We start from the raw sequence: 24,362 nt of genomic DNA, 5'->3' as shown, positions 1-24,362 counted from the left end.
AGGGGTGGAGTGGAGTCTAGCCACCAACTTTCTTAAAAATATGGTACCAAACATCACCATATATGTCAAACATACAAATCCCAACAATGGTTCACCAGCAATTTTCATCACTAAGTACAACCTGTTCAATTGTGATGTTATTCTTGTGCTTTCACAATCTGACAATGCAAAATAACAACAAAACTGGAGCAAAACTGCGACACGAGTCGTCTCCTTGACAACACCTCAGATGCTCCTTTTTCTTTTCCAGAAGCAAGATTCAACTGCAACATTTTTAGTATACACACTTCAAAAGCAAGGCTACTGCCATTGCTCACATACGTTTGACCCAAACCAATAGTAGACTGACACATGTCCTCACGCTCAAATGAACGGTATATATGAGAGAATTTGAGTATCAAATATTTGATAATTCATGATTCATGAAGCTACAGGCTGAGAAGCTCCATTGCCTTGGGAAGAAACAAGTTTAAGATGATAGAATTGATTTCAGTGCTGTTTGCTGCTGAGGTTGCAAGGAAGACCATATTGCAGCCAGTGATGCAGGTGGTAGTGTTTCCTGGAGCTGCCTCAACAGATTAATCATCCGGCTTCGTGTTTCTTCACTAGCAAGTTCCTCATCGGCACATAAAACCTACATATGAAGCAAATTTGGATTACAAAATGGTAGTGAGATGAATATTACTTTGATATAAGGCTATAATACTTTATGACGACCATTGTAGCAAATCAATCAACTACTCGAGTGTGAGGCAAAAGATAATCCAGAGGTTGTCGAGAGAGACTCCAAGAAGGACAAAGATACAAGGGGATGTGGTCGAAACATCTTAGTCTTTTGGATCAGATGTACTGGATCCAGCAACAGGAATTGAGATAAAAATTGAAACTTTTTTTTTTTTTGCTACAAAACGCTGACCTGACTGAGAAGGTATAATAATAACTAACCTCAGCAAAAACTGAAACAATTTTTCGAAGGTACTGATTGTTGGGGCATAATAGTTCTGCAGCTGAACTGCAAGCAGGAAAAATGAAAACATGGTTAAACATAAAGACTCTAGAGGCCACAAAAGCTGAGTGGATATATATAGGATTCATATAACACATGCCAACTAGTTTAAATTGAGCTGTAATCGTTGTCGTCTAAAATAGCAGAGAATACTTATATAATATGATGTCCAGAACCAAGGGCAACTAACCAAATAGTAGTGGATCTTTGTTACATCCATCTAGTCAGGAAAAAAATTCAAAAAATTGCCATCATTATTTACTGAAACGGATAAGTTAAAGCAAGCTGATTGAATACCTTTCAACCATCGAACAGAGTTGGTCGTGTATAGCCTGCGCTTCTATTAAGTCAGCTTTTATAGGCAGGCAATTCAACCAAGCAGGGACAACCTGACAAAAGTCTTTAGAAATTAACATTGTTGAAATTATAACAAGGTACTGGAGAATGTTTAAATCTTCTACGAGCAAAGACCGTATGTTTACTTTTTTAAAATAGGCCAAGCATAAGTCAGAACTGAAGCTAGTCTCACCTAAGGTAAAGTGAAGTTCTTATATAAGAAACTTATTCATAGAGCAATTAAATAAGTGATTGCTAGAACATAAGTTTACTTGTTCGGGTGTTGTAAAAGAGGCGGTAACACAAATTACTGACTACAAACTTTTGGGGCCACACAGAGACTAGAAATATAAATAAAATCAACAGTTCCAGAAGGTAAGCAGGCTTCAGAAACTTCTTCACTCTCACTTTTTGCTCTTCTTCTTCAATCATAAATCTTCCTTACAGACGCACTAGAAAACTCCTAATCTTCTTTTATTTCTGATATTAGCAAATTCTCTGAGTTTTTACAAATAATTCAATGAAGTTTTAAGCATAAACCCATTATCTTACCAAAATCCGAGTATTCCACCCTAAGCATATCCTAAGTTAAAATATATAAAAATACCTATTAAAAATAAAAATAAAAGGTTCCCAAAAGAATATACCTGGGAAGAGTCAATACTGTCACGATGAAACTGGCATATCTTCCCCAGTGCCGTAACAGCATTATTGTACGCCATTACATTCTCAGTTTGAAGAGCATTATGATGCCCTACAGCTATACTGAGCTGCGATACAGCCTCTGAAATAAAGTTGTGCTTTATATCAGGTAAGCTAAAAGTTTTATTAACCCCTTGATCCCGTCAAAAAAGTAGGAAAAACTACTTAAAATATAACATTTCCAACACCATCAACTATATCATACCTCCAACAAAAGGTTTAAAAAAAGAACCACCATTTTCTGCACATATGGCAAGTCCATAAGCAGCTCCCTAAAATAACAATAACAATTTGAGAATCAAGCAGAAGATGTCAATTATCTGAAAAAGGTGACGCCTTTAACATAAGCAAACCTTTCGAACATCTGAGCTTTCATCATTACATGCTTCCAAAATAAAAGGAACATATGTGTCATAGTACCTAGTTTGAACAGGAAGGAGTAATTATATCTAATACTGCACCATTCTAGTATCCAAACAAGACAAACCTATATAAACACCTACTTTAGAGCTGCTTCATGGCAATGCTCTGCAACATCATTAAAAATACAAATTGCTACCCTCCTTTCTTCAGCTGTTTTATCCTTTCCCTTAACAGACAAGCATGAAAGGAAAAAATAATTAGTTATATAACAAAATGAGAAAAGTGCGTTAGATACTGAAGTCACGTTGAATACAATGAGGAGGCACCTACCCACATAGGCATTAGATATGAAGACAACTCATCAAAGAAAGGTAAGAAGGCTGCCTTGAATGTTTCGATCAGCATGCGCAATATTTCACCAACCTAATCCAGAGATATATGGAGATTTGATAAGACAGAGTTAGATTAAAATGTTAAGCATAAGAACAAAGATACTCGAAGTTATCGTTCGTTTGTGTACTTCAATCTTGTGTTCTAGTTCAAATTCTTCATTGTTAAAGTCAGATTCCTCAGCATCAAAGTCTTCAGCAGCTTCCTCAGCATCAAAGTCTTCAGATTTTGTTCTTTCTGCTTGCTCTCGTTTTCGATTCAAACTATCAGTGAGGACCTTCTTTATCTCATCGACAATGCTCTGCACCTGACCTTCATCCAGGAGTGGGGCAGATATCTGGAAAAAGAAGAGAGATTCCTGGTATAAATGAACATCCACAAAGGAGTCCCAGCAAAATCATAGATGTTTAATGGTATATTGATGCCCTTGACGTCCTTGACGTGCAAGACAGATAATCATCTATAGCTCTTTTATCATTCTGGACTCGACATTGTTCTCCTGATTCTTTAAGTCCTACCCATATAAGCTGTTCAGTGAATAGATAGCGCTAGATGCCTACCAAGTATGTATCCACGAGAATGTGAACCATAGATGCAGATATTCAAAGAACTAAATAACCTTGGTAAATAACAAACCTTCAAGCACTTGCTCACTTTTTGCAACGCACCCAGGCATAATTCTGTGTCAGTCTCCTGAATGAGATAGCAATGAGAGTGATCAAGTTTACAGTCCATACCACAATTGTATAAAACCCCATACATATTGTACAATTGAACAAAGAACGATTAACACTAACTCCACCGATAATGTAAGTTGAAGTCAACCTTATGCAAAGCTTCCACCAAGGCTGGTATTATGTAGTCTGATAACTGCTTCACATATGTTTCATTTAGACCTTGAGCAATTCCTTTCTCAACAGCCACTTTAGCAGAACGTAACATCTTTGGCAAGGCTACAACCAAACAGAACATATGTCAGTAGTTCACAAAATTAGAGGAAAAGAAAAAAACACGAGGAGCTAGATTTATAAATCCCACTTGAAATTGCAGCTACCCAAAGTTTCTCATGGCAACGCAATTTCAATAGCGGAACTAATGCTTGCGTAGCCTGTTTCATGCAATGAAATTATTTGTTAAATCCAATTTAAATCAATAGCTTGTACGAAATACATGAAAGTATATTCATGCAAACCTGGTCAATCCATGGGTGGAAATCCTCTTTCAGATCATGAACATAGTCGCGCAACAGTTGACAAGCTATTGTCTTCTCCTCTATGACACTTGTTTTGATACCGCATCTTAAACTCCGAAGTGTTATAAACGGCATTCTGGAAGACAAAAATTAGATAAGATCCGGGAACCTCCACTAGACTAACCACTACACAATGGCCATAAAACTCAAAAAACATTAATAAAAAGGAACAGGTCATATATTTAGAATATAGTATCCTCGAGCCATTTTATGAGTGAAATTTTGGACAATAAGAAAGGATTTCCTTCCTAATCGAACTGTATCCAAAACTATCAATGCTTTGATCCAAGAGAAACTGATACATATGGGACAACATTTTAGGTTTCATGATGACTGGTGGTTCATAACTTTTCACGAACTAAAGCAAATAACCACAGTGGTAACTGCACTAACCATGGGAAATAAGCATCTTAAAAATATATTCAGTGAAATAGAAAAACAATAGGCCATTTTACATGATTATTTGTAATACCACAACATTACACGGTGATAGTCATTGCAAAACCTTACCTCTCATCATCATCTGATTCTGAATCCGCAAAATAAATGGTTACATCAAGCTTTAGTTGCACAGAATGAAGCAACGGAGGCATGACTACACTCATGTAAGGAAGGAAATCCTTTCCTAAGCACTCGCGAAATCTGGCCCATGCCTGCAATGAAATCAATGATGTAGTGAGAATCTCTCTCTCTATATATATGTGACATGTCTCTAAGACCATTATATATAGAGTTAGACGGAATATATTGAGCTTGATCTGACTTGCTTTACTTATCTTTTTGTGATTTCATAAATAAATTGACAATATTTTTAATGACCGCACAAAGCACTAACAACTTCACTAGTAACCTATAAATGAAGTCCCAAGTCCTTGAAATGATGCACCCATACCTTTAGTATGTAAACAGTAGTAGGATCATCTGTCTCCATTTGTGACCCTTGTATAGACATAAGCACTTCCATAACCTTTAACAAAAATCAAGAGTAAGCACTATGCTTGAAAACTGAACCAGACGGAAGGAAATACATGGACTGAAGTAATCTTATCTACCTCGCTATGCGGCCATTAAGCTTTATGCATACGACCGCTTTTGGCATTGTTTCCATTCTATACGGCACAAAAAGATTGGCACCTCTTTAACTTGATAACTACATAATTCTACGTTCTCATTTTTCCACTGAAATACTTGTTGCAGGCCATACTGAACCCAAAACAAACTGTTCGATACAAGGTAGTTTTGACGTTTAGCTCATATTTAGTTATGTGTCAAAAAAGTATCTTTTCTTTCTTAAATTTCGTGGCCAGCCAGACGATGCCAAACAACTTAGGACATAACGAATACATCTTAAAAATCGGCACGGGATACATAATCTCATACTAACCTGCTTAGCATCATCTCCGAAATTATCTTTCCCAACAGCCATCATGACAAAGCTTATGCATTCCATTACTTGGGCTCGAAGCATGCGATTAGATTCATCATTTGCATTTACCAAGATAGTTTTCAAAGATGGCATCACAAGATGGTAGTATTTTTGGAAGTGCTTCTGTTGGTATATAATTTATTAGCAATCATCATCAATATCAGAAACAAGCATAATTGAGCCTGAACTATTGGAATTGTAGTACCTGGGATAAACCAGCCACAGAAGCCAAAGCAATTAATGCATTTTTTTGCACCATTACATTTACATTCTGCACTTCAAACAATAGCAAACAGCAGGAAAAAGTATCACAAATCTTGCATATTTCAGTAGTAATATTATGATATTATTCCCTCTTGTATGTCATACCTGCTGCACAAATACACACAGTTTGTTAACTATTCTATCTAAGTAGGGCAGCAAAATCTCTGGGGCGCAGTTTTTCTCAATAAAGTTGTGGACAGCTAATGCAGCATGTGCCTGCAGAAATACAAAATAATTAGATAAATGAATTCATTGACAAACGAATGAACAAACATACATCTGAACCAAAAAATCACTACTACATCCATTTTCACTGTTAACCGCCGCCGCCTGCCATTATCAACTACCACTACCCACCACCTACAATTATCATCCCTGCCAATCATGTAAGTCATCTATCACCACCATTAGCCAACATTTACAATCACCACAACTAGCAAGCACTAGATATCTCCAATTACCGTCATCATTCACCACCACCATTACCAATATCGTCCACCAAAATAATTAGCTGCTACAAACAACTACCATGATCAACAACCACTGTTAATCACAAATGTCAAACACTAGCACCACTAGCTACTGCCCAGAACCACCACCACCACCCAACACAACTCCCAATTGGCACCCACAACCACCATCACTAGCTATCATCACCTCCAACTGTCATATAATTTCTTTAAAATATTTATCGATATTCACTATTTTTAAAACAAGTTTTATATATTTAGATGTTGAGAAAAAACAAATAGTCTTAATTATTTAGTATACAGATAGCATCTTAATATTCAAATGTGTTAAAATTCAGATATTTAACTCTTAATACACAGATTCAAATGTCTTAATCTTAATGAAAACAAATAAGTGTTAGCCAATGAATTTTTGGAGTTTGTTCGCGCCCTAATCATAGCATAGCATTTTCTCATGTATTGGAGCTAACACAACTTCTTTGAAACTTTTGCATCTTCTTGATGTCTTGTTAATGAAACTATTTACTTCATCAGAAAAGAATATTTTGATAGGCATGACAGGCAACTAAATTTCAGGAAATAAATACTTCTGGAGCAAAACCATGTTACAATGATTAAACCTTTTGACCTCGTGTATTAGGGATTATTAATTAAACCTTTTGACCTCATGTCTTAAGGATTATTTTATGCAGTTTACTTCAAAATTTATTATCAGAAAACCACAGTGCCAAATACCACTAGAAGTCTAGAACACACCTGTTTTCCTGGATTTTGGAAATCATCCATAGCTGCTGCAAGCACAGGCAACAACCGGCTGTGGTAGTGTAGTTGAAAATATGGACCCAACTCAGTTGCCAATACGCCAATTGCATTAACGGAAGCCCATCTCTCTCGAGGATGACGATCTTGGAAAGAAATCACAACCATGTTGACCACTTGCTCCAAATCTTTAATCATTACCTATTACAGAAAACAAGACAAGGATCTTTTTACCAATCAAATGCACTAAGAAAAGAGTATATGTCAAGAAACAAAAATCGTATAAACAAATATTGTGACTATCACAAACTCATAGATGATCAATTCCATGAGTACATAACCAAGAGACAAGTTAATAAAAGAATAGTAATTAATCAAAAAACATATATATACCCTGGCTTCCATGGTGACAGAGGAGGAAAAGGTGGTTGGACAGTGAGTGTTGGTGGGAGGAAGTGGGGAAAGGATGGAGAAGAAGGGAGATCGGCCGCAACTCCAAGGGTTGTTCGTTAGTGCCTAGGGTTAAGGGATTGTTTAAAGTGTGATATAATCTTTACATGCCATTTATAATATGGGTCAGTTTTGGTAGCATTTAAAAATATCACTCAATTTTGGTAACATTGGTGTTTCAACTGTATTTGCTGGTAATTAATTCAAAAACTTACCTGGTGTTGTGTCAAATCAATATATCAACATAAAGAGCAAATTAAAGAGTAAATAAAGTGAGAATACATGTTAGATATAAAAGCTTATTTAAAAACATGTAGTGCAAACTCTATAGGCGTAATTTGATTTGTACCTTTGAGCAACCTTTTGCAATCTGAGCAAATGCAATGAGTGCGGCATGGTGCTTCTTCCACTCAGGGACAACCATGTATGCAGTAAACTGCTCAGAGGTGATAGGAACAATAGTATTATCACCCAATGCATTAGACAATCTATCCAAACACTCCTGACCAACACCATAATTACTTGTTTACCCTGCAGCCTCATGCTCAACCTCAGCTCTTTGCCAAACAACTTCATCATCAATATCAAGCAACATCTTCAACAAAACACCAAACAACCTATTGATAAATTGTGGCAACTTCCTTATCATCCCTAGTGCTCTTTCCCTAGACTCAGCTAAAGTAATCACAAACTCAATTTTTAAATGTCTTGTCCCTTCTTCTAAACTATCCTATCCGCCTCAGCTATCTGCAACATTGCACCCAGTACATCCACTATCTGCTTCCTGAAGAAGCTCAGATCGGTCTCTGCTAATTCAATCAACAATTCCAATGCTTCAGGAGTCGTAGCCTCTTGACCATTGTTCAATGCCTCAGTCAACTTCTTCATCATCAATGTCAACAAGTCCTGAAACTTTTCCGATCACTCAGGCTCAATAAACACCCAACAAAATTCACAACTCCACTCAATGCGCTATCCTAACATCCACATTCGGGGAACAATTACTCAACGTTTTCAAGAACATCGAATGCAATACGTTAACAAACCAGTTCAATATTTCACCTACATACTCTGCTAATTGCGATAACATCAAGTAATACAATTCTTGTAACTTCACCAAATCATAAGTAACACATTCGAATATAAAGATTCACAATTCAGGTCAACCATTAAACAGTATCACATAGCTTCTTGATAATAGATTTCGATTCTTCATGTTGGATACAAGTAAGGAAGCATACCTTTGATGCTTGTCTGAATTCCCTGAGTGAATTTTGGATCAAACAAACGATTGCCCTGAGTCAGGCATTTCCTCAGTAAGATGGTGGACATAGCACGTAATTCAATCATGGGGTTCCATCTAATCTTATCAACGAAGCTATTCAGGAATGGTGGCACAGCTTATTAGGTGTTTAAGGTTTTTCAAGATTTTAATGATCAAAATAGTGACTTTTGGTCTTCTAAATTTGCCAAAAAGTTTCCATTTGTAGTCTTCATCACGTATTTACTCAACTTATGTCAAATTTGATGATTATGGAAGATACTCTTTTGGTTTCGCCATTGTTAATTGCACAGGTTCACCGGAGATAAAAGCTCTTCGCCGGAGCCGTGAAGAAGACAAAGGGGATGTGGTCGGATAATTAGACAACTTAGTACTCAATCATTGAAATCACAGGTATAGTATGCTATAATTGACACTCAGAAACTAACATTAGCCATTAATTATGTGAGCTGATTTCAAGTTTGTATAATTAATCATGTTTTTATGATTCGCAACTAACAATTCTTTGTTTGAGTTGTATTTGTATATGATAGTTTGTATTTGTATATGCCTGATGATTTTCTTTGATTTTTCAATTTTGTCACCATATACATTCAATTTTTTTGTGTATAACTTTTGAAAATTTGTATAAACGTATAATTTTCGGATTTTGTATAATATAATTTATATAATGTAATTTGTATAATATATTTTGTTTAAAGTTCATATGTTCATGTTTGTATCAATTCGTTATTTTGAGTTTTATCATATTTGTATAATTCCAGACTTTATATTACTCAATTATATAAAAACACACAAATTATACAAACGTACTTCGAATTATACAAACGAGATGAGAATATACAAATTATTGGCCTCTCTCACTCGCCTCTCTCCTCCCTCTCCCAATCTCGCTCGCCTCTCTCGTCCCTCTCCCAATATCGCTCGCCTCTTTCTTCCCTCTCCCAATCTCGCTCGTCAGATATACAAATACATATGTATAAAAGATAATTATTTAACCGATATACATATACAATTCACCTCTCTCCCATTGTTTGCCCTCTCTCGCTCGCCTCTCTCTCCTCCCTCTCTCAATCTCGCTCGCCTCTCTCTCCTCCCTCTCTCAATCTCGCTCGCCACTCTCCTCCTTATAACATGTAACTACGAATCGTAATTAGTAAACTATAGTTATGGAGCGTAATTAGGCTATTTCTGAGGGACTCTATGCGAAAGTTCCCTTTTTTATATACGTTTTAATTATTTTGAGTTGTCAATTATTGTGACTTATAGTTCTTTTTGTGTAGTTTACAAATATATAAATTTCATTTCAAAAAATTAACAATTTCACGCGCAAATTTCCAATCAAACATAAATTGTTTGACTCTCGAAAAATGAAAATACCACATAAATTGTGACATATGGAGTAATTACACAATAGAATACTACAATGACAAAGGTAATTACATAGTTAGATTAAAAATTAAAAAATTAATTATCAAAAAATAAAATATATATGACATTAGTCTAGTAATTAAGATACATATTGTCTCATCGAAATATATTAATTAATAAATATATATTTTTAATTAATATTATAAAAAAAACTATAATTCCCCCGTTTTAATTTGTTTAACCTATATTTTTTCAAGTCCGTTTAAAAAAAGAATGATCCTTGTTTCTTTTTAACAACGGTATAATTCCAACTTTTCACCTAACACGTATAAAATTAAAGATTAAAAAATATTTTGCTACATTTGACATATCTTCAATTTTAGACCATAACATTAAAAAAAAAAAAAAACTTTCTTAAATTTCATTTTGTAAGAACATTATGAACTGAATATTTGATAAAAAGATTAATATTTATAAATATAAAATAATGTCATGATACTAATTAAACATTTTAAAGAAAAAAGAATCTAATGAATACTTAAAATCACAAGTAAAGAAAATGAAAAATAAATAATATCAAAGAAAAGTATAAGAGAGATTCATAAAACACATTCTTCATAAATCGCAGTTCTCAAATGCGATTTATCTCTTGGCCCTTATGTCACGTGAATGCAATTTTCTATCTCTCTTATTTACTCACAATTAAAAATATCTATATCTTCAGAAGTTTCACTATGATGTAAAATATTCTCTATCAAAAATAATTATATTTTCAAAACTTGAATTCGAGATCTCAAATGAAAAACAGAAAATGCTTATTACTCATCCACCATAATCTTTAGTATGTAATTTGTTCTTGTAATTACTATTTCTAAAACAATAACTTCGTTAAATATCTATTTTTCAAGGTTGTTATATTGATTTATAAAATTGTATATACTTTATTAGCTTCAACGCACGCAAATAGTATCTTCTTAATTTTTAACAATTTGTACATATACAATACACAAGTGAGTCAATCTCCGTCCGGCCTAAAGAAATCTTTATACAAGTGAAGTTTAACGACAATAGCGTATATACAAAACTTACCTCTACCTTATGAGACAGAAAAATTGCTTTCGATAACTCTCAATTCAAGAAATTTCAATGAGACATAAATTTGACATAAACATCATAACTAAAAACAAATGAAAGTAAACAAAAACAAACTCTAGGCACCACAACAAATTCAAAGAAATCCAACTTCAACTTAATTAAAATCTATAATAATTCTCAATACAAAACCATAATTAAAAAAAAAAAGTTCAAAATTAATAAATTAAACCTGCTTCAATCTTCGATGCACATTCGACAAACTGTATGAATATCTTCATTCAAAAAAGTGCACCTATCACACATCCACATATTATTGCTAGTATTACTAGAACTCATTGGTTGTTCAATTATTTTTGTTGAATTAGTCACATCTTGTAGTCCATTTTCTAATTCCATGACCAATTTTTCAAAATAATTTCCAGTAACTTTAGTCAGCCCAACAACTCTCGATCGAAAATTCGTGAATTCCTTATAAGATCCTTCATCAGTATAATCCATCTCATTACTTGACCCTAAATATTCCATCAATTCTTTCTCCGCGCAATGATGAAGCCGCTCTAGACCTGCCTCTGCTTCCCCTTGTAAATATTCGAAAAATCGTGTTTTCGCCACCTCTTCTTTAGGTAAATAAAATCCATAAGCATATGTCCATTTCAAAACCCTCCTACATTCAACAATTTGTTCCCAAGCTTCAATAATAAATTCTAATTCTTTCTCAAGTATAGAATTATCATCACTTAATTTTTTCAACCCTTCATCTTTCATTCTTTTCAAATCATTTAAAGCCTTTTCTTTCGACTTTCCATTCGATAACCATCTCTCGTAATAATGTGTATACCTTTGAATATTCTTCTTCGCTTCTGTTACTTCTTTTTTCTCCTCGTATCGATTACATCGACTAGCACAAACACCCCATTTCTTAAAACATAACCAACAAAATTGATATCCACATCTACATGTCATATGCATACATCCCATATTTTTCTCAATTGATTTATCACACTTTGGACATTTTTTAGTAAAAGCCATAATCCAATTTGTATTTGCGGATTCTTCTTGATTTATATCCTTCCACTTAGCTATCGTATCGCAATCAATCGGACGATGAATCTCCTCTAAACAATTCCAACAAAAACCATTAGAACAATCACAAATCACGCTATAATCATCGCTCCCTATCTCAAATTCAACAACACATTCACATCCAGGATAAGGACACCACTTAATCTTCTTGTTTTCCTCGATATAAGATTGAAATAAATAATCATAATACTTCGATTTATCTTTCTCCGATGCTAATTCAACAACCATACTTTCACCTACCATAGCTTCACACGATGGATCGGGACAACGTAAAGCAAGACATTTATTAGGACCACCATCATTAATCGATGCACCAATATAACCTTCCCAACATACCTTACAAAAAGGATGTTTATTACACGTAGCATAAACCACATCATCATATTCCTCAAAACATATACCACAATTCACAAAAGCATCATTATTTGTTTTTTTCGTCTTTTTCGATACTGAAACATAGTTATTATTGTTGTCACATAAAAACATACCTATAGACTTACGAACTTCTTGTTCGTTAGCAAACCACTCTTCGTTAGCTCGATCAACCTTCCAATTATAACGGCGTAGGAGTGCTAACGAAACGTCTCGTGGGACGGATAAGATCGTTGAAATTTTCGATATATCTTCTTTTACGAGTTGACGAATATGGAAATCCTTCAAAATTTTGTAATTTTTTTGTTTGTAAAAAACTATATTGGATTCATCAATATTGGTGGAATCTTCCTCCTCTTCATCATCAGAATACATATCGTAAATTTCATGATCAGAATCCATAATTATTAGAAGAAGAAAATAAAATTGATGATGAAAGTATAGATTAAGAGAAAGAGATAAATATATATAATAAAACCTCAGGGCTTAAGAAGTAGAAACCCTAATAGAACTTGAACTCGAAAAAGGCTTTTTTTTTTTTTATAATAATGTTTTGATATGTTAAAAGGAAATAAAATATGAATTTAAAGCCCAATATAGTAAACCCAATGTGGAGCTACAATGTTCAGGTTTGATACAAATATTTCTTTTGTTTTAATTTATGTGAACGATATGATATATTTGAATTTTAAAATCAACTTACTATAAATAAATAAAGAGAAAATTACACGATATTAATATGGCAGGAATTATACAATTTTATGTTACATATTCGAGTAAGGATATGATTAGTAAGTAAAATTAATTGTAATTTGATTTTAAAGTGCTAAATATTAAGACTTGATCTTACTTAGTTTTGGATATGGAAGTATTTAATAAATAACATGAGACTTTTCGAATCTGTATTTAATTAAATATTAATATGAGTATCGAAGACTGGACACTGAAAAATTAGAAACGAAAAAAATCTCAAACATTATTTCGAATAACAGCTTCCTACTTCTACTAGGTTTAGTTTTTTTCTTCTCGAGACCATAGAGGTTTACTTTAGTTTAATTAGTCTATTTGCGGTTAATATATATAGTTATATACATATTTTTGCAGTTTTTTTTTTTCTAATTATTATTATTTCTTTCTCTTAGTTTATTTTATCGTTGTCAAACAATTACTTAAATTTACATAGAGAATGGACCCAAAGATGTGACTAATTCAAGAAAAAAAGGGAAGCAACAACCTTAGAAGATTTATGATCCTGATTAAATTCGAATTCAGAAAAGTCTTATATTATGTGGGGGTAATTAGGTAACTCTATATTTAGGATTCGAATTGAGACATGTGATTAATAATGAAAGGAGTAATTATCACTGTATCACATTGGTCTATTTTTATCACTTTTTGTTTTTATAATCACTCTGAAAAATAAACAAGAATTAGCGATAAACAAGTTTTGTAGCTACTATTACTTTAATGACGGATTAGCGATAAATCATTAAAAAAAATATTATTTTCTCTTCCTCTTTTAAAACTATTCAATATTGGGTTGATGATGCCATTAATCAAAGTAATTTTGGGTAGGCAAAATGTCACTATTCTTTGCTGCTTTGATAATGAGTAATTCCTACTGTGGAATTTTTTGATTGAAATTAATTATGTGACAAATAGAATAATTAAATTCTTAATCTATTTTTTGCGTCCATGAAATATATATCTCAAAATTTACTTTTATACGTTTTGCTATTTTAACAAGAATTAAATGTATTATGAATCTTTAATAAGTTAATTATTAATTTATTTAGTGAACAAATTTAAATAAATATATATCCAATCAAGCAAATTAAAATTTTAATATTACTTTCTACCGTTTCTTCGTGGGTTCAGGGTAAATATTTATTTTCATTCGATATTTACACCAAATCATTTCTATCATTAATTTTTTGACTCAAACAACGTAAAGTAATATGATGAGAGTGTCATAATTTACTTTTTTGCTCGTTTAGTCGAAATTTAAAACTTCTTGAGAAATTTGTCGCCTCTAAAAAATATATATAATGTATATCAAAATGTATTAAATTTTGTGATTATAAGATCTATAACCATTTTTTTTTAATTTTGTTCTCATTTGATATCTGCTATTCATTTTGATATTTGACTAATTTAAATTCGTATAAAAAAAACTCACTTTGTGGGAAGGGTAAAGCTCTAAAGCGAAATCCCTAATCAAGAATGGAAAAATAAGATATTACAACAATTTGTTACATACATGTATTACGCATATTAATTAATTAACTTTATAATTTTTACGTTGAATATAATCAACATATAAAAACATATATTCAAATTAGTAAATGTACTTTGTGAATATTAATATTGTTAAATTATGGTTATTGATCAAATTCAACATTTCATATGCCATATCAATACTTAAATTCCTACCAAATAATTAGATTTATTAAATAATTAAATTATATTTTGATTGTATATTTCATTTCCAAGTAAAATCAATTCGAACGCCCCATTCATATGTGTAATATCGTTACCATTTATCTAAAAGAGGTAAATAATGCATCTAATGAAGTTTTCTATTTTTGGTCATAACATTATATGAAGAAAACCAAGTGCAACTTCCATCAATATTAATTTGTACGTGAGCTGTTTTTGGATAATATAAATAAATATTGACTTTATGTTCTGTATGCTGACAATGTAAATAATTATATTATCAAATTAAGTTGACATACAATTGCATACATAAGTTTCCTCTATCAGTAATCAAAGATCTAATATTTGAACTCTGGAAATAGTTTTTTTTTATCGAGGACACTTTACCCTCATATAATGGGGCGTCTAGGCGTGAATTAAGATTAATCGAACCACAAAATAGATAAAAAAAAACAAAATAAAATTGGTGTACGACAAGTAAATCTCCATACCTTTATTTTAAGGAAGAGATAGACAATCCCAATTAACTTCTTTTACCTCAAACTATGGCTCATTTTAATGTAATTAAATATAGATTGGATAAGTTTTTATAACACATAATATAAACCAAATCAATGAAGATCATAAAACATGGTCAACGAAGTAAATTAAAAATTACAAGATCTCACATTCAAATTCCAATTAAAAAACAAAAAGCTCTATATGAATTCTTCTCATCCAATCCATTTATGCAGATAGAATTACTCGACACTTACACTGATAAAAGATATATAATAAATACTTTGTAAAATTAGCCAAGACGCACACACTTATTAAAAAATAATTAAAAATTCCACTAAATTAAAACCAAAACTTGTTCTAAATGCAACATACGTACCAAAACACACTCCATTTCCACCGCTACCAAATTTAGTAACTTAGACATTATTACTCTCACCCAACTTTAATTAATTAACATGCAAACCAACAACTCAACAATCCATTATCTCCATTTTTTTCAACAACAAAAAAAAATGAGAACACCATCATCATCATCATCATTATCATCGTCAAGAAACAAAGTTGTAACACCATGTTGTACAAAAATAGGGTTAAAAAGGGGTCCATGGACACCAGAAGAAGACGAATTACTGACAAATTACGTCAGTAAAGAAGGGGAAGGGCGGTGGCGTACACTCCCAAAGAAGGCGGGACTCTTCCGTTGTGGGAAGAGTTGTCGCCTTCGTTGGATGAACTACCTCCGCCCTTCCGTTAAACGCGGACATATTTCACTGGAGGAGGAAGATCTCATCCTCCGCCTCCATCGCCTTCTAGGGAACAGGTCCTTCAAAATTAATTTCAATTCTTCAATATATATATCATCATTTTAGGGCTTATAATTGTTTGTTAAAATTAAAAAGAACAAGAAATGAAAATGAAAACCCTTATCTTGATTTTTTTTTGTTAAGATTTGCTAGTTATTCCACTAGGGTTTCCTTTATCCTGCGCGCTAACCTATGTATTTTGTTTCACATCTGGTGTCTGATACTTGTTGTGGGGCTGATTAAATTTGTATTCGCCTAAAAAAAAAAGTTATTTTTTGGAGAAATTAGGAACTTCTCTAAAAATTGTTCAAAAGTAATTTTTAATATATATATAGATATGTATTTTTTTTCTCCTATATTGTATTATTTTTTTGGTGTATGTTCAACTGACCATCTTTTAATCTGCTTGTTATTAATTAGGTTTTTATCCTTCGTTGTGACCTATATATTTTGTTTCATACTCGGTGTTTGATATTATAGTGGGGCTTGATTAAATTTGTATTCGTGCTGAAAGGTGTCATTTTGGGGGAGAAATCAAGAACTTCACTAAGAATTGTTTAAGATTTAGTATATGTTTATATTTATAAAAGTAATTTTTAATATATATTTTTCGATAAAAGATGTTCAACTGACAGGCAACCTTCCAGGCAATGTAGCTATGTTATCGACTTTCAGAGTTAAAACACTTGCCAACAATAGATTTATTTCTCAGATTCGAACTTGAAATGTTTAATTAGGGAGCTAACTGAAGGATTCATTTTGGTGATTAATAATATCAACTTTAGTTACATATTTATTTTTTACACTCTACCATCTGGTCTGTTTTGTTCCTTAATTAGGTGTTATTTTTTCTTGTTGTTATTGTATTTTTTCATGTTACCATATTATATATGCTATGAAGGTTTATTTGTCATTGTAAGTCAACTTAGCTTGATGGTGTAAGAAAGTTATATGTATATTAATATTGCACAAAATTTAAACTCATTTTTTTAATCGGAAATTTTTGTAGGTGGTCATTGATAGCAGGGAGAATTCCAGGAAGAACAGATAACGAGATAAAAAATTATTGGAATACTCACCTTAGCAAGAAATTAATTAGCCAAGGAATAGATCCAAGAACACACAAACCATTAATATTAAACAACCCTAATTCCTCTAGTGATGATAATCATATTATTACAAACAAAGCTAATTCTTCTTCTCCTTCTTCATCCTCAAACCTAGCTAATGATTATGATCTCAACACAATTAATACTCCAAACCCCATTTACAATCCTAATTTCCAAATGAAAGAACCCTTAGGAAGTAGCATCAACAATAATAACTGTCCTGGAGAAATTACAAGTCCTAATGATGATTATCAGTATCAGAGCAGTAATGTGATGCTTGCCAATTATCGCGATGATGATATGAACATTGTGGTTCATGATGAGGGAGATGATGGACTGAATTGTTGCGCGGACGATGTCTTCTCCTCCTTCTTGAATTCTTTGATCAATGAAGACATGTTCATGAATTGCCAAAATCAACAAATCAATGGTACATTGCAAGATTTTGACCATTTTATGGCTTCATCTATATGATCAAAATAATCTCAACAGAATGGATGAATAATGAAAGAATGTTTGATTATATATATGCCTTGTTAATTAATTATCTTCACATGTTTTATATAAGAAAAAAAAATGGATTCTTATATTGATATTTGTAAGTCTATAAACATTTTTTTTTCTCTTGGTGATTTTCTAGATTAGACTATATTGTCTTCCATTTTTAATGTGATTTATAAGTGATGATCAATCTTACTGATATTGTAATAGAATATATGTGTGTGAGGGATGCACATATGGACATACTATAAGTTATATATTTGATAATATTAATAATTACTCCCTCCCTTCTAAATTAATCGTCATATTTTTTTTATTTTAAAAATGTATCTGATTGATTTTCGAAACTAAATTAGACTAAATCAACTCGATATTTTAAATTTAAGGAGTCACAATGGACCAATAGCTTATGCATAGATTATAGGACTATATATCTAATAATTGCCGGGCAATAAAGTAATTCCTAATTTATTTGCTAATAATTCTTCACTATGCTAATTGTTGATCGATTAATATATGATAGCAAAAGTGAATAACTGATCGATCGTTAAGGTGTGTTTTGATAAATATTTAGTAATAATTTATGTAAAAAATTTATACACCTGATAATTCAAATATAAAACTCAAAAATTAAAATATTTTAGATGTGTTTTCGCCCAATCTAACTATTTCTTCAATTGTCAAGCATTTGGTTACATCTTCCATTATGTTTGATAACAACATGAAAATACTACATTTCGACCAAATATTCACAACTACCAGTCTTTTTTTATTTATTTAATATACTGCACATGTGATTGGTAGGTAACTAACTCTACATAATATGCATTCATAATTTCTTGTGCAATTTTAGAGTCAATAATAATTCTTTAACTCAAAGGCAAAACTAAGATTTTGAATTTATAAAATTTCAAATTTTAAAACGGAAAAGTTATATTGTTGGTCGCTCAGAAATATTAATAGTTGACTATACACCTACAATATTATATTATTTATATATCTGTCTGCTATTTTTTAAATTATTATAGAAAACATGATTTTCCGATGGATATTATTAATAGAAATGTGGGATTTTCTAAAAAAAAAAAAAGGTTCACGAGGAACGTTTCCAACGAGCTAATTTGTCAAAAAATTGATTATTTTTTTAGTTTGTAAATATTTTTTATCGAACGGATAAATATTATTTTTTATTGAACGGGTGACACTTCTTCTACAAATGTTATCTTTTTTTAAAATAAAAACAAATAAATAGCAGGAATGATTATAATATTGAATTGAAATGATTTATATGGAGTAACTATATGGTTAGTAGTAAGAATATATATCCGACTAACACTTCTTCTACAAATGTTATCTTTTTTTAAAATAAAAATAAATAAATAGCAGGAATGATTATAATATTGAATTGAAATGATTTATATGGAGTAACTATATGGTTAGTAGTAAGAATATATATCCGACTACCGCTTATTTTGGACTAAGACGTAATTATTATTGTAATCATAGCGACTTAGCGAGACATGTTCTAACACTACAAAAAAAAATATCTTTAGCGGCAATAAATATACATATTAACAAAGAGTGATAAAGCCTTTACCGGCATTAGTTAAATGCCGACCATTGGATTCAGTATTGCTATAGGCTTTAGAGACATTTATAAAGAGTGCTAATGCCGCTAAAAGTACATTTTTAGTGGCAATTAAGCTATTGTCGTTAATTAATTGCCACTAAAGATCATTTTTTAGATTTTAGATAGTGTAATTACTATATAATAATAATAATAATAATAATAATAATAATAAAAATAAAAATAAAATAAATTATACCATTTATATATAGAAAGAAATAGAAAACACCTAATGGTCTGAAATTAAATATAATTATGTGTAGCATGCACTGCATTTTTTAGTACATATATAATATGATCAAAATTCATCGTTAATTTTATCTAACGGTGGATAATCAACAAAAATCTATTAGCTACAGACTCTTTAGAGACAAATAAGAAAAAAAATTCTAGAAATTAATTAAATTATTTGACTCACCCGGAAAAATCGCTGCCATTGCCATATTTTCAGAGAGAAATACAAATTGTAAAATAAAATTGAAAATTTTGTAAATGGAAAAACAAATGAAATTTTAGGAGAAAAAATAAGGAATATTCGGTTTCATTAATTTGAAACCAACTAATAGAAGAGAGAAATATAAGAATGATAAAAAGAGCTTCCAAGTGTTAAACCACTATTTATATTGCATGGGTTTAGTAAAATAACAATAAAATGACAAAAAATAAATAAAAATGGGTTGAGTCAATGATATTTGGGAACTAATTCTAAGTTGAATATTAGTTGTAATATAAAAGATATTTTTGCTATTTATGACCAAAAATAATGGAGCATTGTGAAAGTAGTTCTTATTTTTTTCCTAGAGAAGAAAAAAAAAATATATATATTTGTTTGTAATTTTTTTTTCTTATAATCAATTAGTGATGTTCCTTTTTTAAAATATTTTATTTTGATTATTTTGGTTTTTTTATAAGATTGGCCGGTAGTTCCCTCTTATATTTAAATGTGGAGATCTTGGTAAAGGTTTTCAGATCGGTGTTTGGTTAAAATCAAAATCAAAGAAATTTATCTCTACTAAACTAATTAGGCCATCTATGTGTAGTAAGTTAACCCAGTTCAGTAATTTTGCTGTAATTACTGGCCCGTCTTGGGATATGTTCTATCTAACTCATATGTAATTTCTTAACATATATATATATATATAATATACATTAATCTTTATCTTATAACATTTTCTCTATGATTAGGAAAAACATCTCTATCATTTTTCAACTCATAATCCATTTAATATATAATTTTCATGTTTAACAAAAAAAACCCAATATAATATGGAAGGTGCCTCAAAAATAAAAAAGGGCCAAAAGAAAGATATTGGGGGCCCAATTTAAAAGCCCATAGAACAAAAAAAGGGACTCAAATTTTGACCCGAAAAAAGACCAATTTCAATTAACTCCATAGATTCTTTCTTCAGCTTGAGCTCTACTTAACCTGCAAAAACCCCTTTTACCAAGTTTGTTTTTTTATCAAATTAAAGCTCCATTTTTTCTTAATTTTTAACTAATTAGTTGCATTTTTGTCCTAATTTGCTCTTAATTGATGTTAATAATAGTGAAAAGTGAAGCTTTGGTGCAACTTAAAGTTATCAGATCACGAGTTCGAGCTGTGGAATGAGTGTAAGCGACCCTTTTCTATTATAAAGTAGTGTTTTTAAACATTATTGTTTTGTTGTATGCTATAAAAATTAAATCTTGATATCTTGATTCTGGTGCCCTGTAAAACTTGAAGGAATTAATTTTTTATTTTTTTTTTGTATATCCTTGCATAGCTGGAGATCTGTTGGGAGATAAAATTTGATTATTGCATGTTTAGTTCATATGTGTTTGTTTTATTCTCTCGATTTCAATTTGTTTGTCTGGTTTTGACTTCGGATGGAGTTAAGAAATTAAGTAAGATTTTTGAATTGTGTGGTCTTAAACTTAGATATGTAGAATGTATGTTAAAGCATGTCATGTGGAAAGTTGGGATGATGGATTTTTTTCGAAATGGACGAAAAAAGGGAGTAAGAGAAACAAATTGGAAGGGAAGGAGTATTTTCAAATGTTGATGATAGAAGTTAATAAATAGGTTATCTGAGAGGAAGTTACTTGTTTTTCGTTTGCGATTTGTTGTACCCCAGTCTTCTATTATGAGGAAAAATATAAGTTTAAGAGTGGTCTTTTGCTTTACAGAGTTACCCCGGTACTTGTGCTGGTGAGAGGTAGTTGGTACCTTGTGGAATTAGTAGAGGTGTGCAAGCTGGCTCGTATACCATGGTTATAAAAAGAAATTTTTACAGATGATTGTTTTTTATCTTTGTTGCATAGGTGGATTATGTTATTAGTGTCTAGTGTTAAGTTTCACATCAGGGGATGTGGTGACTTTGACTCCTTATATGGACTTCAGCAATCATCCTTCGAGCTTTTGGGATTGAGTTAGGCTCAAGGTTCATTTTTTTACATCTTGTATATGTTAAGCAGATGATTTGGTCTTGTTTCTCCCGTTTATTCTGGATTACACTTGAAGAGTACACTCTAGCTAGTAATCTGGTTATGTTTTAGCTTGTTATAGAACTCCTTTTGCAATCTGCATTTCGTTTTTCGTATTTGCTACTCCTTCTCACAAGTCTTGTTTCTTTCAAATCTTTGTTTTATTCCTCTAGATTGACTGTTTTCCGGTTCAGGTGGACTACTCTCTTGCATGTGCTTTTGATATTTTTGAAGTCCCCGATTCTTCAAATTAAGGAGATTCTTCGTAGCTCAGTTGTTTGCTTTTCCTCGGAGAATAAGGAGTACAAGATAATCTAATAAGGAGTACAAGATTATAGGAACTTTTCAGAAACTTAGTTCTTATACCATGCCCATATTTTCCGATATACAAGAAACCGAATTAAGTGGCACAAAAGAAGTTTTCCTGTCTGCCATCCGCTATGCCACTTCAACTGGTGATTCATTCCCTCAATTCGAGGATGATCTAAGAGCGTCAGCTCAAGAACAGGTTGAGTTCATGCTCGAGGACGATGAAAAGATTCCCTTGGTCATAGCTGATGATGAAATAAAAGTGGAGACTAGAATTGTGGTGTCTAAAATCTTTTCTTCTTTTGAAAATGAATTATTCTCGTTGATTTTGGAGCCTGACATTGCGAACATGGAGATGGAAAAGAATATAATGCGGAGTCTATCTGACCTCGAATGGATGCATAACACTCTTTTGAAGATGGATCTCATGAAGGACTTTGTCACTCACTGGTCTAATATATCGAGCAATTTACTGAAGGTCATCGAAGATAAAAGACTTGATTCTGTCATGTGGGATTTGAAGATAAAGTTAATAGAAGTGACATCAAAAGTATTGGAAGCAGTAGGTTACGGAACTGTAGTTCTTCCAGCAGGAAGTCGAGTAGAATTGCTCAAGACATGGCTTCCATACATAAGAAAAATGAAGTCCCTTTCCGATGAAATGAGCACAATGGAGGCTGCATTTCCATACAAGATGAGCGATGACCTTTGCCAATGTGTCGAGGGAGCAATAGTTTCATTGGTTTCAGCATTACCGTCAAATGATCAAGCTGACATTCTAGCAGATTGGATAAGTGCTGAACAGGTTAAATATCCAGACCTTAGCGAGGCTTTTGAGATATGGTGTTACAGAACCAAGTCTGCACAACGAAGATTAGACGAGGCTTTGACAGAGTCAGCAATGCCAATGCCAGTGCCATTGTCACCCTCTACTTAATTTCTAAAGATGAAATATCGCCTCATAAACATCTGTGACTATTGCTGGTTCTCGTAGTAGCGTGCTCAACATATTCCCTGGTGAGTTGGCTCTTCGAGAAAATATGATGTTCTTGTATCTATAGTAATTTGATGTGTAATTGTAACCTTCTTATGTAGTTGTAATTGGAAACTTCTTTCATATACTAGACATCTAAAGATAAGAAATGATTTATTTCTCCTCTGATTCCTATCGAGTTGTCCAAAGGCTTCTCTTTTGAGTGTGCTCGTTGGGGCGTTAAGCCTAGGTTTGGTACCTTTCCTTGGTGCGAGTGTTTTTCTATCAATATCCAGTGATCACGAAGAGAATGGTTAAAGAACCTCTAACTTTAAATGTGTTCAAACAAATGGCTCTAAAACCATTGATGTACTCATTGTGTTAAGCTAATGTTCCTTAATATGTTACTCCATGTATTGCAATGCCCCCATCTTTCTCCTTTGAATTGCTGCATTTGAGTCGAGGGTCTTTCAGAAACAATCTCTCTATCTCCACGAGGTAATGGTAAGGTCTACGTAGATTCTATCTTCCCAGACTCTCACTTCTGGAATTTCATTGGGTATGTTGTTCTTATTGTGAATAATTTGCAGCAAAGATTAAAAAGATTGGACCTGTTTGGAATTGATTGGGCTTCTGGATGTGCTAGACTATTTTTTGTTTTCATATAGACGGTCGGTATCTGCAGATTCGACTAATTTCGATTCGGATTAAAAAGTCTTTATTTGAGGGTAACACTTCCCTATTAAAAGATACTTTCAATTAATTTAAATTTATGTTGAAACATTTTATTTTGGGATAAAGCGATTCATACTAAAAATGATTTTATTTAAAACTCATCGAACTCAAAGTTTCTGACTAAGGTTGAAAAAGTACTTATGAGTTACGACTAATAATAACATTTGATAGTAGAATGATTCAGTATAGATATTAGACACCGAGTGATTTCATTTTTTATTTTTTAGTGAAACTCAATGTTTGAGGGACACATATAGGGTCATAAGTAATTATGGTATACA

The 24,362-nt window shown here is 32.1% G+C and overlaps 3 protein-coding genes and 1 pseudogene across 3 annotated transcripts; 2 read left to right on the top strand and 2 right to left on the bottom strand.

Moving 5' to 3' along the window:
- Window positions 1-53: 53 nt before the first annotated feature.
- Window positions 54-9,065, bottom strand: LOC125876177 (uncharacterized; annotated as a pseudogene).
- Window positions 9,066-11,400: 2,335 nt separating this feature from the next.
- LOC125860260 (probable E3 ubiquitin-protein ligase ARI8) lies at window positions 11,401-13,023 on the bottom strand. Its single transcript, XM_049540193.1, has one exon. It carries the CDS (start codon window positions 13,021-13,023, stop codon window positions 11,401-11,403), a length of 1,623 nt encoding a protein of 540 aa, XP_049396150.1.
- A 3,050-nt stretch (window positions 13,024-16,073) lies between these two features.
- Window positions 16,074-18,066, top strand: LOC125853331 (transcription repressor MYB5-like). Its single transcript, XM_049533000.1, has 2 exons — window positions 16,074-16,381; window positions 17,374-18,066. The coding sequence occupies exons 1-2, from the start codon at window positions 16,074-16,076 to the stop codon at window positions 17,945-17,947; spliced, it is 882 nt and encodes a 293-aa protein (XP_049388957.1). The 3' UTR covers window positions 17,948-18,066.
- Window positions 18,067-21,019: 2,953 nt separating this feature from the next.
- On the top strand, window positions 21,020-23,535 carry LOC125853332 (BTB/POZ domain-containing protein At3g05675). Its single transcript, XM_049533002.1, has 2 exons — window positions 21,020-21,212; window positions 22,259-23,535. The coding sequence occupies exon 2, from the start codon at window positions 22,432-22,434 to the stop codon at window positions 23,308-23,310; it is 879 nt and encodes a 292-aa protein (XP_049388959.1). The 5' UTR covers window positions 21,020-21,212; window positions 22,259-22,431; the 3' UTR covers window positions 23,311-23,535.
- The last annotated feature ends 827 nt before the right edge of the window (window positions 23,536-24,362 follow it).

The sequence above is a fragment of the Solanum stenotomum genome, chromosome 1 (genome assembly GCF_019186545.1).
Source record: "Solanum stenotomum isolate F172 chromosome 1, ASM1918654v1, whole genome shotgun sequence".
Taxonomy (NCBI): Eukaryota; Viridiplantae; Streptophyta; class Magnoliopsida; order Solanales; family Solanaceae; genus Solanum; species Solanum stenotomum.
Note: the sequence above shows the minus strand (reverse complement) of the source record. Positions and strands in the feature narration are given on the sequence as shown.

What these genes read in the sequence shown, in the direction of transcription:
- LOC125853332 (XM_049533002.1), top strand. Translation starts at nt 22,432, where the DNA reads ATGCCCATATTTTCCGATATACAAGAAACCGAATTAAGTGGCACAAAA.
- LOC125860260 (XM_049540193.1), bottom strand. Translation starts at nt 13,023, where the DNA reads ATGGATTCTGATCATGAAATTTACGATATGTATTCTGATGATGAAGAG.
- LOC125853331 (XM_049533000.1), top strand. Translation starts at nt 16,074, where the DNA reads ATGAGAACACCATCATCATCATCATCATTATCATCGTCAAGAAACAAA. An exon ending in CATCGCCTTCTAGGGAACAG is followed by an intron (nt 16,382 to 17,373) that starts GTCCTTCAAAAT and finishes AAATTTTTGTAG; the next exon opens with GTGGTCATTGATAGCAGGGA.